The following is a 15,614-nucleotide window of genomic DNA, read 5'->3' as shown; positions in this document are numbered from 1 at the left end:
TGGTGTACTTTTGCCTTACTAAAACAATCCACATCAACTGCGATTGATGTATGATGTGCATAAAAAAAAAGAGTTTCATGTGCTGTATATGCAGGAGGGAGTTCTAATCTATCCTTTGAATCTCCAAAATACCCTAAAAAAATCTTGGCATACTTTCCCCATTTCTCTCGCGCCAATGATTTGAACATGATTGTAAACCGTGGGACGTAGAAACAGATTGTCAATTAATAATTCGAAGCCGAAACTGTCGTGTTCCTATATATGAAATACGATGCATAGCGTGTGGCATGCACTAGAGTGTCAAGGTGTCAAGATGAACTGCTGGATCTACACCGACACCGTGCTTGTTAGGAGAGATTGGGAGGGAAGAAAAAAGGGTTCTAAAAACATAAGCGTGTTTGGATGGAGGAGGAATACGAGGGATAAATCCGGTTAATTTCATGTACATTCTAAAACCATGTGAAGGGATTCGTAGGTATTTGAACCGACACGCGCGTTACTCCATAAATTTATTCTTCTTTCTTACTTGTGCGACTATTCTTTCCCATAATAAAAACAAACATGTGATCGTGCCACTCGTAAGGCATAGGGGTCCATGGGAGACAAACACGTGGTGGGAGGATGAAACACTTCGAAAGTCCGCAGTTTCGGTCGCCATTTCTAGAATGGTCTCCGCATGGTCCACGAACGTTCGGTGAAGAAGTTCTGTTCAAACGTTTCTGCCTTATGGTGCGTTAGTGGTCCACAAGGAATCGCTGCCTCATTCCTGGTCTTCTTGGTACGCCCCCCGCCACATGATTTTTGTGTGTACATGTAACGAGAAGAAGGGCATGGGCACATCTTATGGTACGAGAGAAGTTGTATTTATCTTTTAGGTTTATATATGTAATGACCTAGTTCGACAAGGGCGGAAAGTGGTAGCCGAAGCCAGAGGGTCTGGACAAAGAGCAGCTCTTGACAAGTTTTTAGGATGGCCAAGGGAGTAAGAATAAAATTAACTCATGGAAGTGCATTTTGACGTAATAGCAAGTTTTGCTTTGAAACTCTAAAGTTAAGCTAAGCCAACCTAGGTGGTAGAACTCCAAAGATGGGTAACCACCCGTATGCCAAAGGACGAAACCGTGAGAGTCAGTACGTGACGAGTCAAAATGGATAATACCTCAATAAGTTAAATCCAATGCGTCACAACATTAGTTTGCATGAGGTGATTAGAAAGAACAAAATTGGGATTTAGACAAGTATAAGAGAAAAAATAAAGGAAGGGTACGAACGGATTGAATTATATGGGTGTTAAGATGCGAGCGGCCGAGGAAACGGAAGGAAAACAAAATGCATTGTGATATGAATTGTCTATTCTATCACACCCACCTTCCTTCAATTTCTCTTTCCCCCAGATTTAAACTCTGACAAAAAGTCGTCACCGGATTCGGGGGCCACGACTTCTTGCGATGTCCACAGCAGTCAGATTGCGAACTACTCGGTAGCATCCGTCGGATCTGTTTATTCAGGGTCATCGCGACTGCAACTGCAGTATGAAATCGAAATCCTCTCGTTCTCACCTTGAGGTCCTCTTTGCCTTATGAACGGGACACTGTTGGGTACGTCCACTGGAAGTCCAAGACATCCATCAATTCATTGGACTCACGTGGAGCGTATATTTTTGAAATTTGCACCACTCGTTTGACGCTGCAAGATAAAGATTCTTCTGGATTTTTATAGCCGATGTAACTGCATCCTTCTTCAGCTAATTGCTGAGCAGACTTTGAGTTAGAGCCATGTTCTTCAAGATTCTTGTTGTGCTCTCTCTGCTAGCAGTTTTGGCTTACGCTCAAGAGACTAGTTTCGTGTACAACGGTTTCCGATCGGCCAATCTGAGCCTCGATGGGATCGCCGGGGTCACCTCCAATGGCCTCCTGAAGCTGACCAACGACACCAAACAGCAGAAGGGTCACGCCTTCCATCCCGATCCTGTCCAGTTCAAGAACTCGCCAAACGGCTCCGTCTTCTCCTTCTCCACCGCGTTCGTCTTTGCGATTCAACCTCAATTTGCAACTCTGAACGGCCATGGGATTGTCTTCGTAGTTGCGCCCCAGAGAGGCCTTCCCGGGTCCCTGCCGAGCCAATATCTCGGCATGTTCAGCGAAACCGACAACGGCAACTCCACCAATCATGTGTTTGGGGTGGAACTCGACACGATCCTGAGCAGCGAGTTTCAGGACATTAACGATAATCATGTCGGAATCGACTTGAACGGGTTGAAATCAGCAGACTCAACTGCGGCGGGGTATCATGCAGACGGTGGGGTGTTCAAGAACTTGACTCTAATCAGCAGTAAACCAATGCAAGTTTGGGTGGACTACGATGGCACGGAAAAGCGGATCGATGTCACCTTGGCTCCAATCAATGTGCAAAAACCGCAGACTCCCCTTTTGTCTCTTAGGCATGATCTCTCGTTGATCATCAACCAGAGCATGTATGTCGGCTTCTCGTCATCAACTGGTTCGGTCCTAACTTCTCACTATGTTTTGGGTTGGAGCTTCAGGGTGAATGGAGAGGCTCGGGCACTTACCCTGTCCCAACTTCCTGAGCTTCCTCGGATTGGTAAGAAGGAGACGCCAAAAGTACTGACTATAGGGCTACTACTGATGGTTCTTTTCGTTGTATCGATGCTGATCTTGAGTGTAGTTTATGTGATAAGAAGGAAAAAGAAATTCGCCGAGGTCCTTAAAGATTGGGAGAGGGACTACGGCCCACATCGGTTCAAGTACAAAGATCTTTATATTGCAACAAAAGGATTCCGGGAGCAAGAGCTATTAGGGACAGGTGGGTTCGGTCGGGTCTATAGAGGAATCTTACCCACATCGAAGATAGAGATCGCAGTGAAGAGGGTCTCCCATGAATCGAGACAAGGCATGAGAGAATTCGTAGCAGAGATTATCAGCATCGGTCGGCTCCGTCACCGTAACATAGTGTCGCTCCTTGGTTACTGCCGCCGGAAAGGGGAGTTGCTCTTGGTTTACGACTACATGCCCAATGGAAGCCTCGACAAGTACCTTTATAACCAACCAAAGGTCACCCTCAATTGGAGGCAAAGATTCAGGGTGATCAAAGGAGTGGCATCTGGGCTGCTTTATCTGCACGAAGGGTGGGAGCAAGTGGTGATCCACAGGGATATAAAGGCGAGCAACATCTTGCTAGATGCTGACTTAAATGGAAGACTTGGAGATTTTGGGCTTGCGAGACTATACGACCATGGAACTGACCCTCAAACGACTCACGTGGTAGGAACGCTCGGTTATCTCGCCCCTGAGCACACGCGAACCGGCAAGGCCACTAGGAACACCGACGTGTATGCCTTCGGAGCATTTTTGCTCGAGGTTGCCTGCGGGAGAAGGCCGATAGAGCTTCGGGATGCAGAGGACGTGATATTGGTGGACTGGGTATTTTCTTGCTGGGAAGGAGGTGCAATTCTCGAGGCAAGAGATCCGAAGTTGGGGGCGGAGTTTGTGGAAGAAGAGATGGAGTTGGTGCTGAAACTCGGGTTGATGTGTTCCCTCTCCGACCCGTTGATGAGGCCGAGCATGCGTCAAGTTTTGCAGTACTTGGAGGGGGATCTTCCGATGCCGGAATTGTCGTCCATCGGCCTTTCCTCCGGTGGGTTAACCTTCGCACATCGCGAAGGTTTTGATGATTTGGCCATGTCTTATCCGTCCTCCTTGTACAAGGCATCTACGCACTCGTCTTCTGTTGCAGAATCGCATCTCTCAGGTGGACGATGAGCCACATGGTTTAGTTTCTATTTTAATTTCATCATCTGCATCCGGGGAACATCGATATGTCCACTGTCATTTTACTTATCTTGTTGAAAACGATTAGCTGTAAGATGAGATCATGTGCAGATCTGGAATACGTAGGCTCTATGAGTCAGTCTGGTACCTAGTCCGTGTAATTATCGCTAAAACACACGCTCTTGTTTTTTATATGGCTCAAATTAGCTGCCGGCGTGGCAGCCGCCGTTGGCTGCTGCTCTACAGGTGTCGTTCACTAATCGGTGTTCTTTGTTATTCCTCTGTAGGCCTAATCACAATTACACACATCGCCGAAAATATTTTTTTTCTCTCTCGTCCCCTCATTTTCCTTTACTCCCGTCAATTTCATTCTTTTGGCCGCACTGCAACTATCTCGTCACTCCCCCGTGTTACAAAATCAATTACCGTCAGAGTCGCTCCTCGTCGCCATCTCTCGCAGCCGCATCAGTCGCTCCTCTCTTTTCGTTCCACGGCGAAATCGTCGCCAAAGAGAGAGAAAGAGCACGGATCTGGAAATGGTCACGACGGGGTTATGGTGGTCATGGACGTGGCTATGGAGGTGGACGGTGGACGGTGGTGGTGCTGACCTCAAAGAGAGAGAGAGAGAGAGAGAGAGAGAGAGAGAGAGAGAGAGAGAGAGAGAGAGATGGTGGCCATGTTCTCGAGTTGTGCAGATCAAGAAGAGAGGGGAAGAGGTGGAAGACAAAAAAAACGACCGTACAAAGAGACAGGGGGGGCTCGAGGATAGGGTATTTTAAGTGCATGTGCGACCCATGCGTTGAGTATAAAATTCTGTTGTCTTCATCTAACCAGCTATATTGGAAGCTTAGTTCAGCGATGGCATGATGTCTGATCTTTTTACGTATTCTCTTCGCAGAGTCATTTGCACAGCATGGAATCGAAACTCGTGCAATTTCAATTATCAGTGTCCCAACTTTTGCACCCCTAACAAACATACAACTGCAACTGGCCTTTCGAATGAATCCTCTGACGTGTGATTAACTGATTGCTCCGAGTCTTATCAGCAACTTAAATTTCTTCTGCAATTTGCCCGTCTCTGTACACCATTTACTACATTTCAGCAAATGGCCGAAGGGGACCAAGGCGTCCGTCAATGTGAGTTGATGTTTCGTCGGGTTCGGTACTGGTAGGTCATCGACGAGAAAATAACCGGTGGCGTACGATGCGAAATTATGGCCAAGGAAGCGTCACAACAAGACGAGCATGCAGAGAAGGACAAGGCCCCCACATGTTTCAACAGTGTGTTTAATATCATGTACGACTCATTTATGAGACTGAGAATGTTAGTACATAGAGTAGGAAAGCCTCGTAATTCCATCACAGAGAACGACCTAAAATTCAGCGTGTTAAGTTGCACATGCGAAAAATCCCATATCAGAAATTTGATGTGCTGTAAAAGAAATTAATATAACCTAATTGACATGGGACTCGTTGTAGCTTTCGAGTGAATGCAAAATAATAATACTTGGATTGATGGAGAGCACATTTAACAAGTTCATTTATGTGCACGTTTGAATTGTGTTAGAGATTTCTCCTATTTGAGATTGAGTGTGATGTGAGCAGCTAATATTATTCAAGTTGACCCATAATTCATTAATTTAAACATTTAAGTATAGGTAGATCCAACTACCTCCAAACACAATGAGATGGTAATTTGCCTTGGTCTTTGCTAATTTTTAATACTAATTGAATGTACACAATTACTAAGAAAAACCTCTATGAATGTATTATCATAATGTTTGTTGCAATTAACGAACGCAGAAGCTAACCAAAATCTTGCAATTTAAATCAATGCAAGACAATCAAAGAAATAAAGAACAATAAAGGATACCAAAATTTACGTAATTTGATTCGAGTATCAATACCTACATTTACGGGAAGAACAAAAAACAAATAATTCACTATAATCAGAAAAGTTAGAATTTACAATCGCTCATACACTCCAGTATTTTATATACTTAAATTATATCAAAATTCAAAATGTTTATAAATAAAAGGGAAAATTTCAATTTGGTACCCAAAATGGAGCCATTTTCTCAAAAAGGGGTCCAAAGTGGACAAAGTATCAAATAAGGGCCTGAAGTGCCCAATCAGTCTCAAATAGTGGCCCGAAGTGCTTAATCAGTCTCAAATAAGGTCTTGGGTTTGCCGGCCGGTCAAATGCTTACCGGCCGGCGAGCACGTTACTGTTCCGACAATCGGAACAGGGGCATTTTCATCTTTTACTTTTTTTTTCTCTTTTCCTTTTCCTTTTCCTCTTCTTTTTTTTTTTTTCTGGTTTCCCTCCGTCAGCAATAGCCGGCGCCGGCAGAGGTGGCCAGCCTCAGGCGGAGGCTATCCAACGCTGGCGGAGGCTGCCCAACGCTGGCGAGGGCCGCCCTCGCCTGGGCTGGGCGGGGGAGGGCGACCCTCGCTAGATCCAGCGAGGGCAACGCCGGCGTTTTATTTTATCCAAATGAATTATTTATTTATAAATATTTGGGGATTAGGTTTAATTTAGGTGCGAAAAATATTCGAGCATTGTGAACGATTATAAATTTTGATTTTCCGATTATCAGTGAATTATGTGCTATTGGCTCTCTCCCTATGGATGTAGGTATTCATACGTCGGACCAAATCACGAAAGTCTTAAGCGTCATTTATCGTTCTTTGTTATTTTTTCGGTGATTTTAACATTGATATAATTTACAAGATCCAAGTTGACTTCCGCATTCGTTAATATTACAACAAAAAGACTCTTTTGGATTTTTATAGCCTTTGCAAGTGCATCATTCTTCAGCCAATCGCTAAGCAGACTTTGAGTTTGAGCCATGTTCTTCAAGATTCTCGTTCTGGTTTCTCTGCTAGCCGTTTTGGCTTACGCTCAAGAGACCGGTTTCGTGTACAACGGTTTCACATTGGAACAGCTGAGCCTCGAAGGGATGGCCTGGGTCACCTCCAACGGCCTCCTGAAATTGGGCTACGACGTCAAACGGCGGATGGGTCACGCCTTTCATCCCGACCCAGTCCAGTTCAAGAACTCACCAAACGGTTCCGTCTTCTCCTTCTCCACCACGTTCGTCTTGGCAATTCAACCTCAGCATGCGACTCCGGGCGGCCCCGGGATCGTCTTCGTGGTCGCACCCCAGAGAGGCCTCCCCAGGTCCCTGACGAACCAATACCTCGGCATGTTCAACGAAACCAACAACGGCATCCGCACCAATCATGTGTTCGGGGTGGAACTCGACACGATGCTGAACCGCGAGTTTCACGACATCAACGATAATCACGTTGGGATCGACTTGAACGGGTTGACATCAGCAAAGTCAGCTCCAGCGGGGTATTATGCAGATGGGGGAAGTTCAAGAACTTAACTCTAATCAGCGGTAAAGCAATGCAAGTTTGGGTGGACTACGATGGCACGGAAAGCATATCAAGGTCACATTGGCTCCGATCAGAGTGCGAAAGCCAAACACTCCCGTTCTGTCTCTTACACGGGATCTCGAGTCGATTATCAACGAGAACATGTATGTTGGCTTTTCGTCATCGACCGGTCCGTTCCTGACTTCTCACTATGTTCTGGGTTGTGTAAATGGAAAGGCTCAGGCACTTGCCCTGTCCCAACTTCCTAAGCTTTCTCAGATCAATAAAAAGGAGACGTCGAAAGTACTGACGATTGGGCTACCATGGGTGGTTCTTTTCGTCATATCAGTGCTGATCTTGAGCGTAGTTTACGTGATGAGAAGGAAACGGAAATTTGCCGAGGTGCTCGAAGATTGGGAGACGGACTACGGCCCACATCGGTTCAAGTTCAAAGATCTTTATATGGCGACAAAAGGATTTCGGAACCAAGAGCTATTAGGGACGGGTGGGTTTGGTCGGGTCTATAGAGGAATCTTACCCACATCGAAGATAGAGATTGCGGTGAAGAGGGTCTCCCATGAATCGAGACAAGGCATGAGAGAATTCGTAGCAGAGATACTCAGCATCGGTCGGCTCCGTCACCACAACATAGTGTCGCTCCTCGGTTACTGCCGCCGGAAAGGGGAGTTGCTCTTGGTTTACGACTACATGCCCAATGGGAGCCTCGACAAGTACCTCTATAACCAACCAAAGGTCACCCTCAATTGGAGGCAAAGATTTAGGGTGATCAAGGGAGTGGCATCCGGGCTGCTTTATCTGCATGAAGGGTGGGAGCAAGTGGTGATCCACAGGGATTTAAAGGCGAGTAACATCTTACTAGACGCTGATTTAAATGGAAGACTTGGAGATTTTGGGCTTGCGAGACTATATGACCATGGAACCGACCCTCAAACGACTCACGTCGCAGGAACGCTCGGTTATCTCGCCCCTGAGCACATGCGAACCGGCAAGGCCACTAGGAGCACCGACGTGTTCGCATTCGGAGTGTTTTTGCTCGAGGTCGCTTGCGGGAGAAGGCCGGTAAAGATTTGCGACGCGATATTAGTGGACTGGGTATTTTCTTGCTGGGACCGAGGTGCAATTCTCGAGGCAAGTGATCCGAAGTTGGCGGCGGAATTTGTGGAAGAAGAGATGGAGTTGGTGCTGAAACTCGGGTTGATGTGTTCCCACTCCGACCTGTTGATGAGGCCGAGCATCCGTCAAGTTTTGCATTACTTAGAGGGTGATATCCCGATGCCGGAGTTGTCGTCCATCGGCAGCAGGTTAACATTCGGTCATCACGAAGGTTTTGATGGCTTGGCCATGTCTCCGTCCTCCATGGACAAGGCATTTCAACAATCATCTTCTGTCGTAGAATCGCTTCTCTCGGGTGGGCGATGAGCCTTACGGTTTAGTTTCTAATCTTATTCCATGCTCTTTTACCTGGTGAACATCAATATGTCCCAGGCTCTACAAGCCATTCTATTACGAGTCGGTGGAAGCATCGCTAAAATACACGCTCTTGTTTTTTATATGGCTCAAATTGGCTGCCGGCGCGGCAGCCGCCACTGGCTGCTGCTCCCGCGCGTCGTTCACTGATCGGTGCACTTTATTATTGTTCTGTAGGCCTAATCACACCACATCATTAAAAAAAAAAAAAGACCAGTTTTCTCTCTCCTCCTCTGTTTTTCCTTTACTCCCTATCAGTTTTTTGTTCAATTTTTTTTTTGTTTTTGCTGCACTGCAACTATCTCGTTTCTCTCCCTCGTTACGAAACGGAGTGCCATCACAGTAGTCGTCGCCGCCATCTGTCGAAGCCGCGTCGGTCGCCGCCATCACGTAAGCACCAAGATGGCAAGCTCTGTCTTTTTGTTCCACCGCGAAATCGTAGCCAAGGAGAGAGAAAGAGGAAGGATCTGGAAATGGTCAGGACGGGGTTATGGGGGTCATGGACGTGGCTATGGCGGTTGACGGAGGTGGTGCTGACCTCGAAGAGAGAGAGAGAGAGAGAGGGGGGTGGTGACCATGGTCTCGAGTTGCAGATCAAGAAGAGAGCGGAAGAGGTGGAAGACAAAAAAACGACCGTACAGAGAGAGAAGAGGAAAGAGAGAGACGTGAGGTTAGAGGAGGATAACGGTTTTTTACGAATCCTCTTGGCGAGTCATTGACGCAATGTACTTCGTGGCCCTCCGAATTTGACTGGCTCGAGGCAAAGTGAACATTAAACTTATACGATGCACTTCCACCCCTCCAAATGCTGAATAGATTAATTGACAAGACAATGTCATGCGGCAGAAGCTTGCGCCACTGCAAAATCAAAAACCGAACTCGTGGATAAGCTACTAGGAATTAGAAGATGAACCAACATTCCTTCTTAGCGTCAAATAGAGAACAAGTTAAAAAAAAAAAGGTTAATACTAAAAAAACCCCAAACTGGTATCTTCGTGATAAATTTACTCCAAACTAATTTTTTTATCACGAAAAACTCCAAATTAGTACACATGTGATAAATTTACCCAAAACTAATTTTTTGAGCACCAAAAATCCAAAACTGGTACACTTGTGACAAATTTATCCTCCGTTAAATTGGATTAATATCACGAAAAATCATAAACTGGTACACCTGTGACAAATTTATCTCAAACTAATTTTTTGAGCACAAAAAACCCCAAATTGGTATACTTGTGACAAATTTATCCTCTGTTAAATTGGATTAATACCACGAAAAATCACAGACTGGTACACACCTGTAACAAACGAAGGGGTAAAACCCCAAACTAGTAAACCCCTTCAATTGCCACGTGTCATCTAACTCAGCAATTTGACGGTAAAATTTAATGACTGAAGGTAAATTTGTCACGGCTATACCAATTAAGGTTTTTTGTGGTCAAAAAATTAGTTTTGGACAAATTTTTCACAGGTATATTAGCTTGGGATTTTTTGTAATAAAAAAATTAATTTGAAGTAAATTTGTCATAATCATACCAGTTTGAGGTGTTTCGTACTATTAACTCTTTCAAATATACCCCCTCTGAGAGAGAGAGAGAGAGAGAGAGAGAGAGAGAGAGAGAGAGAGAGAGAGAGAGAGAGAGAGAGAGAGAGAGAGAGGAGTGGTGTTGGAGTTTGCAATCACTACCCTACGGAGAAACTTACATGACATCAACAAGATTTGTCATGGAAACACGAGACTCTGCAAGATCTAAGGGTTGTGCAACCCTGCCTTAATTTGGCCTACGGTCGTGCATCCTTGGTCCGCGTCACCTGGACACCGCAAAGCAAGGAAGGATAATACAAGAAGGGTTTAATTTTTTTTTCAATAAAAAAAGGAATTGACTTACGGCTTGGGCAATAGCAAGAGTTCCTACACTGAGTATTGTAATTTGTACATACTAATCAACTAGTGATTTCTCTATGGGCCTGATCCAAACTGGAGGATCTCTTTTATATGATTTTCACGCTTTTGTAATCATTTTATAATTATCGGAAAGGCTTGAGCAAGACAAAGTGGGCTTGACCTCTAGCCTGCCCGGTTCAGATTAGTGACATTGCTGGAGGAATACAAACAAGACTCCCACAAGGGCCCGCATATCCAACAATCAACGTAGTTCATCTACGCTATTATATAAAGAAACGATTTTAAAGGATCTCAATCATTTTTTAATCGTCAACTATGCTTAGATATGCTTTTTGCACATATTATGTTCATGGACAAGTACGTAAATCAATAGATCTATTATATCTCATAAATATTATCCAATAATGAACATTACCTACCTACAACTTTACGAAAAAGTAAAATGTGGGTGATGTTCATAACCAAACTCACCAATCAGAGGCACGACGTTCTGACCAAAAAAAATAATCAGAGGCACGATGTGAGGATTCCTCTAACTAGGAATAGAATAAACAAAGCCCAAAGGTTATTACCCCTTTACATAAAAAGTTTGTTTTATATCATAATGCATTCTTTTCCTTTTTTCCCCTCGCTAGCATCTTAACAACATTATAACTCAACCTCTTCAAATCTTTTCCTTTTTGTTCTCTCTCGTTATTATCCAAATCTCATTTTTTTTTTCTATCTAATAACACCATTCAAACCGAGTGTGAATCTGGAAAGTTCAATAGAAGTTCTCACATACCATGAGATTTGCCCATGCTCTTTCTTGTTACATTCGTAGGTGCACAAAATATCTTATGGGGAGTGTCTCAAGAAGACCAGGAATGAGGCAGCGATTCATTATGGACCACAAGAGCTCCAAAACCGTTTGAACAAAACTTCCTCGTCGAACTTTCATGGACCATGCACAGACCAGCCTGCAAATGGTGACGGAAACGGTGGACTTTTGTGGCCTTCACCTTTCCAATTTTCTTTTTATCCTGCCTCAAATATTCTCGCGGACCCCTTGTCTTACAAGGGGCACGATCACATTTATGATCGGAAGAAAATTGACGGGCTTTTGATTTTGTCACGCCCACCTTCATTGAATCTCTCTCTCCCTGTGGTCGTGAGCTATTTTAGCCTATTTGTTAGGCATTTTTATTGTATAGATTTTTTCTTAGTATAGAATCGTTTCTATTGTATATCTCCTAATTAGGGTTGTTATATGTTTTATATATATAATAGGATTGAGCATTGTAAATGTACAGAAAACATATTCATTGAATACAAAAAGGAGAGTCTTTTCTACATGGTATCAGAGCCCTAGGGTTTGATCCTTGGGGTACTGTACGTCAATCATCGACTACGGCGGTCCCGCAATTCTTTCTGGGCTCGCTTTCTTTCTCTATTGCGCCGTCCGACGTGCGTCTTACCCGATCTTCTTCATCGCAATTCAGTTTGCGAATCTGATCTCATGGCCGACGAACAGTCGAGTGTTACAACTGACCAAGCAGATGCTAGCGCCTCTGCTACTGCCATTCTGGCAGACTTGACCGCTGCGATGAAGCAGCTCTTGACCCAGCAGGCCGTGCCGCCATGCGTTGAACCTCCTGTTGCACCGATTGCTATCAAGCTTGATGGCAAAAATTATGGCGTATGGTCCCAGGTTGTTGAGATGTATGTCTCGGGCAAAGACAAACTAGGTTATTTGAATGGTGATTCTCCTGAGCCCCTTCCTACAGATCCATCTTTTAGACAATGGAAGACCGATGATTCTACGGTGAAAGGTTGGCTTATCAATTCTATAGACCCAGCCTTGATACCAAACTTTATTCGGTTTCCTACTGCCAGAGCCGTATGGGATGCTGTGGCAACGACCTTTTTTGATGGATCTGACACCTCCCAAATCTATGATATTAAGAGGCAGGTTTCTCGATTGAAGCAAGGCGGTGGACCCATCGAGAAATATTACAATGATCTTCAAGGGCTCTGGCGTGAGATTGATTTCCGCCGTCCTAATCCTATGCAATGTCCGGCCGATATTCTGAGGTACAATGCCATTGTTCATGAAGATCGAGTTTATACTTTTTTGGATGGTCTCGATGACCGCCCGGATAATGTTCGAGCTGATGTTATGAAGATGGATCCATTTCCCACTATTGAGCAAGCTTATGCCCGAGTCAGGCGAGAGGATATGCGCCAATCTGTCATGCTCTCCACTCCTGTCGAGGTCACCTCTTGTTCCGCCATGGTGTCACAGCGGGGCAAGGGTGATCAGTTAGTGCTTTCTGCCCGGGGACCTCGCCCTAAACCTGGTATGCCAATTCAATCCGAGGGATGCTCTCACTGTGGGAATCCTAAACATATAGCAACATCTTGTTTTAAACTGCATGGTTATCCAAACTGGTGGGATGATTTTCAGACCAAGAAGAAGAAACAAGGCTCCCAAAAGGGGCGGAATGGAGGGCAAGCCTCCTTAGTGACTAGCGGCTTGTCATTAATTCCCATGGAGCCTGAATCTGCTAATGCCGAATCTCTTGAAGGTAATTGTGGGTTTGTCTTTGCTAATGGACATGGTGATGGTCATCATGGGTGGATAATTGATTTTGGCGCTACAGATCATATGACTCCGGAATCTGGTGATCTTCTTACATCTACTACACCACGTCGAGATCATATTTACAATGCTAATGGATATAGCTTTCCTGTGACGGCTGCTGGGCGTGTGTCTGTCACGCCCTCTCTCTCTCTATCTCATACCTTGCTTGTTCCTTCATTGTCTAATCGTCCGTTATCAGTTGGACAGCTTACTAGTGAGTTGAACTGTGTTGTGCTTATGTACCCTGATTTTTGCCTGTTTCAGGACATTCTCACAAAGGAGATTATTGGGCGTGGTACTAAGAGGGAGGGGCTGTATTTCGTGGATGAAATTACTTCTGGACGGACCTATCATTCTCGTGGACAGTTAGCTCAAGAGAAGGAACTTTGGTTATGGCACCGTCGGTTAGGTCACCCATCTTTTGGGTATTTACGGCATTTGTTTCCCAAGTTATTTCATGGTTTATCAAACTCTAGTTTTCAGTGTGATACATGTATTTTGGCAAAGAGCCATTGCACTTGTTTTCCTCCCAGTTTGAATATAAGTTCTACTCCTTTTTCCTTAATTCATTCTGATGTATGGGGTGCGTCTCCTATTACTACTGTATCTGGGTTTAGATGGTTTATCATCTTTGTTGATGATTGCACACGTATGACTTGGCTATATTTGATGAAACATAAGAATGAGGCTGAAGCTATCTTTCGGACTTTCCACCGTATGATTCAGACTCAGTTTGGGGCCAAACTTCAGGTTCTCAGGTCTGATAATGGTGGCGAATACTTAAGTAAACCTCTTGCAGCCTTATTTTCAAGAACATGGTTTGATACATGAAACTTCTTGCCCTCGTACTCCTCAATAGAATGGTATTGCCGAGCGCAAGAATCGCCATCTTCTTGAAACCACTCGAGCACTCTTGGAGGGTAGCCATGTTCCCCATCGTTTTTGGGATTCTGCCGTAGTCACAGCTGCTTATTTGTTGAATCGCATGCCTTCCCGCATTCTGAGCTATCGCACGCCAATGCAAGCACTTGCTGCCCATGTAACTCTTCCTTCGGTTCTTACATTGCCTTCTAAGGTGTTTGGGTGTGTCGCTTATGTCCATCTTCACAAAAATCAGCGGACCAAACTTGACCTATGCAGTCAAATGTGTGTTTCTTGGTTATGGCCCTTCTCAGAAAGGGTATCGGTGTTATGATCTTGCCGAGAAGCGCATATATGTCACCATGGATGTAAAATTTATTGAGACGGAGTCCTATTTTCCTTCCCCCCAGTGTCCTGTTCAGGGGGAGACTAGTTGTAGAACCAGACATTGGTGGGAGGTAGGAATTGCAGGAGCGACGGATGGGAGCGCACGGCCACGTGAGGCTGCTGAGGCTGAGGATTTTGAGCTACTGCCGCATGATTCTGAGGCTGCACGACCAGACAACACTGAATTACGGCATGGGTCCGAACAGGTGTCAACAGATGCACAGCTGCAACTGTCAACAGATGCACAACTACAACAGCCCTCCTTGTCTTCGCCCTCTTCACTCTCTTTAGTACCACTCCAAGCTCCTGAGAATGTACCTGAGGTAAGTACTTCTACTGTACTTGATTCTTTTGAAGATACTAATGTGCTTACTGGTTATAAGCTACCCGATAGGCATAATAGGGGTAAACCACCGAATCGATATTCTCCAGATGTAGAGGACCGCCGGTCTCGATACCCTATTGCAGACTATGTGTCTGCCAAGAGGCTGTCCACACCACTACAAGCCTTCGTGTTTACAATTTCCTCAGTTCAAGTTCCAAACAGGGTTGAAGAAGTCATGAAGGATCCGAAATGGCTTCAAGCGATGGAGGCAGAGATGGAGGCATTGGAGAAAAATCAAACTTGGAAACTTGTGGAACTACCAAAGGATAAAAAGCCAGTTGGATGTAGGTGGGTGTTCACAGTCAAACATAAGGCAGACGGCACTATTGAGAGGTATAAGGCGCGACTGGTAGCTAAAGGGTATACACAGACTTATGAGGTGGATTATCAGGAAACATTCTCTCCAGTTGCAAAGTTAGACACTATAAGAGTGTTGTTATCTCTGGCTGCAAACTTGGACTGGCCTTTGCATCATTTTGATGTGAAGAATGCATTTCTTCATGGAGATTTAGAGGAGGAGATCTATATGGAGCTTCCACCTGGATACAGATGCGCAGATAAGCCGAACATGGTCTGTAAGCTGGAAAGATCATTGTATGGGTTGAAGCAGTCCCCTCGTGCATGGTTTGGTCGCTTTAGCTCAGCTATGAAAGGGTATGGATACTCCCAAAGTAACTCAGATCATACTTTGTTCTTAAAAGGTGCTCAAGGAAGAATGACAGCTCTTATCATATATGTAGACGACATGATTATTACAGGCAATGATAGTGCAGAGATTATGAGACTGCATGA

At 44.8% G+C, this 15,614-nt stretch overlaps 1 protein-coding gene and 1 pseudogene across 1 annotated transcript; both read left to right on the top strand.

Annotated features, from left to right (window-relative positions):
* The first annotated feature begins 1,291 nt into the window (after positions 1-1,291).
* Positions 1,292-4,119, top strand: LOC115661836 (L-type lectin-domain containing receptor kinase IV.1-like). Its single transcript, XM_030584035.2, has one exon. The coding sequence runs from the start codon at positions 1,776-1,778 to the stop codon at positions 3,777-3,779; it is 2,004 nt and encodes a 667-aa protein (XP_030439895.2). The 5' UTR covers positions 1,292-1,775; the 3' UTR covers positions 3,780-4,119.
* Positions 4,120-6,606: 2,487 nt separating this feature from the next.
* On the top strand, positions 6,607-8,744 carry LOC115661838 (L-type lectin-domain containing receptor kinase IV.1-like; annotated as a pseudogene).
* The last annotated feature ends 6,870 nt before the right edge of the window (positions 8,745-15,614 follow it).

Source organism: Syzygium oleosum, unplaced genomic scaffold (assembly GCF_021117445.2).
Source record: "Syzygium oleosum isolate NSW1041296 unplaced genomic scaffold, Sole_v2.1 Sole_v2.09, whole genome shotgun sequence".
NCBI lineage: Eukaryota > Viridiplantae > Streptophyta > Magnoliopsida > Myrtales > Myrtaceae > Syzygium > Syzygium oleosum.
Note: the sequence above shows the minus strand (reverse complement) of the source record. Positions and strands in the feature narration are given on the sequence as shown.

What these genes read in the sequence shown, in the direction of transcription:
- LOC115661836 (XM_030584035.2), top strand. Translation starts at nt 1,776, where the DNA reads ATGTTCTTCAAGATTCTTGTTGTGCTCTCTCTGCTAGCAGTTTTGGCT.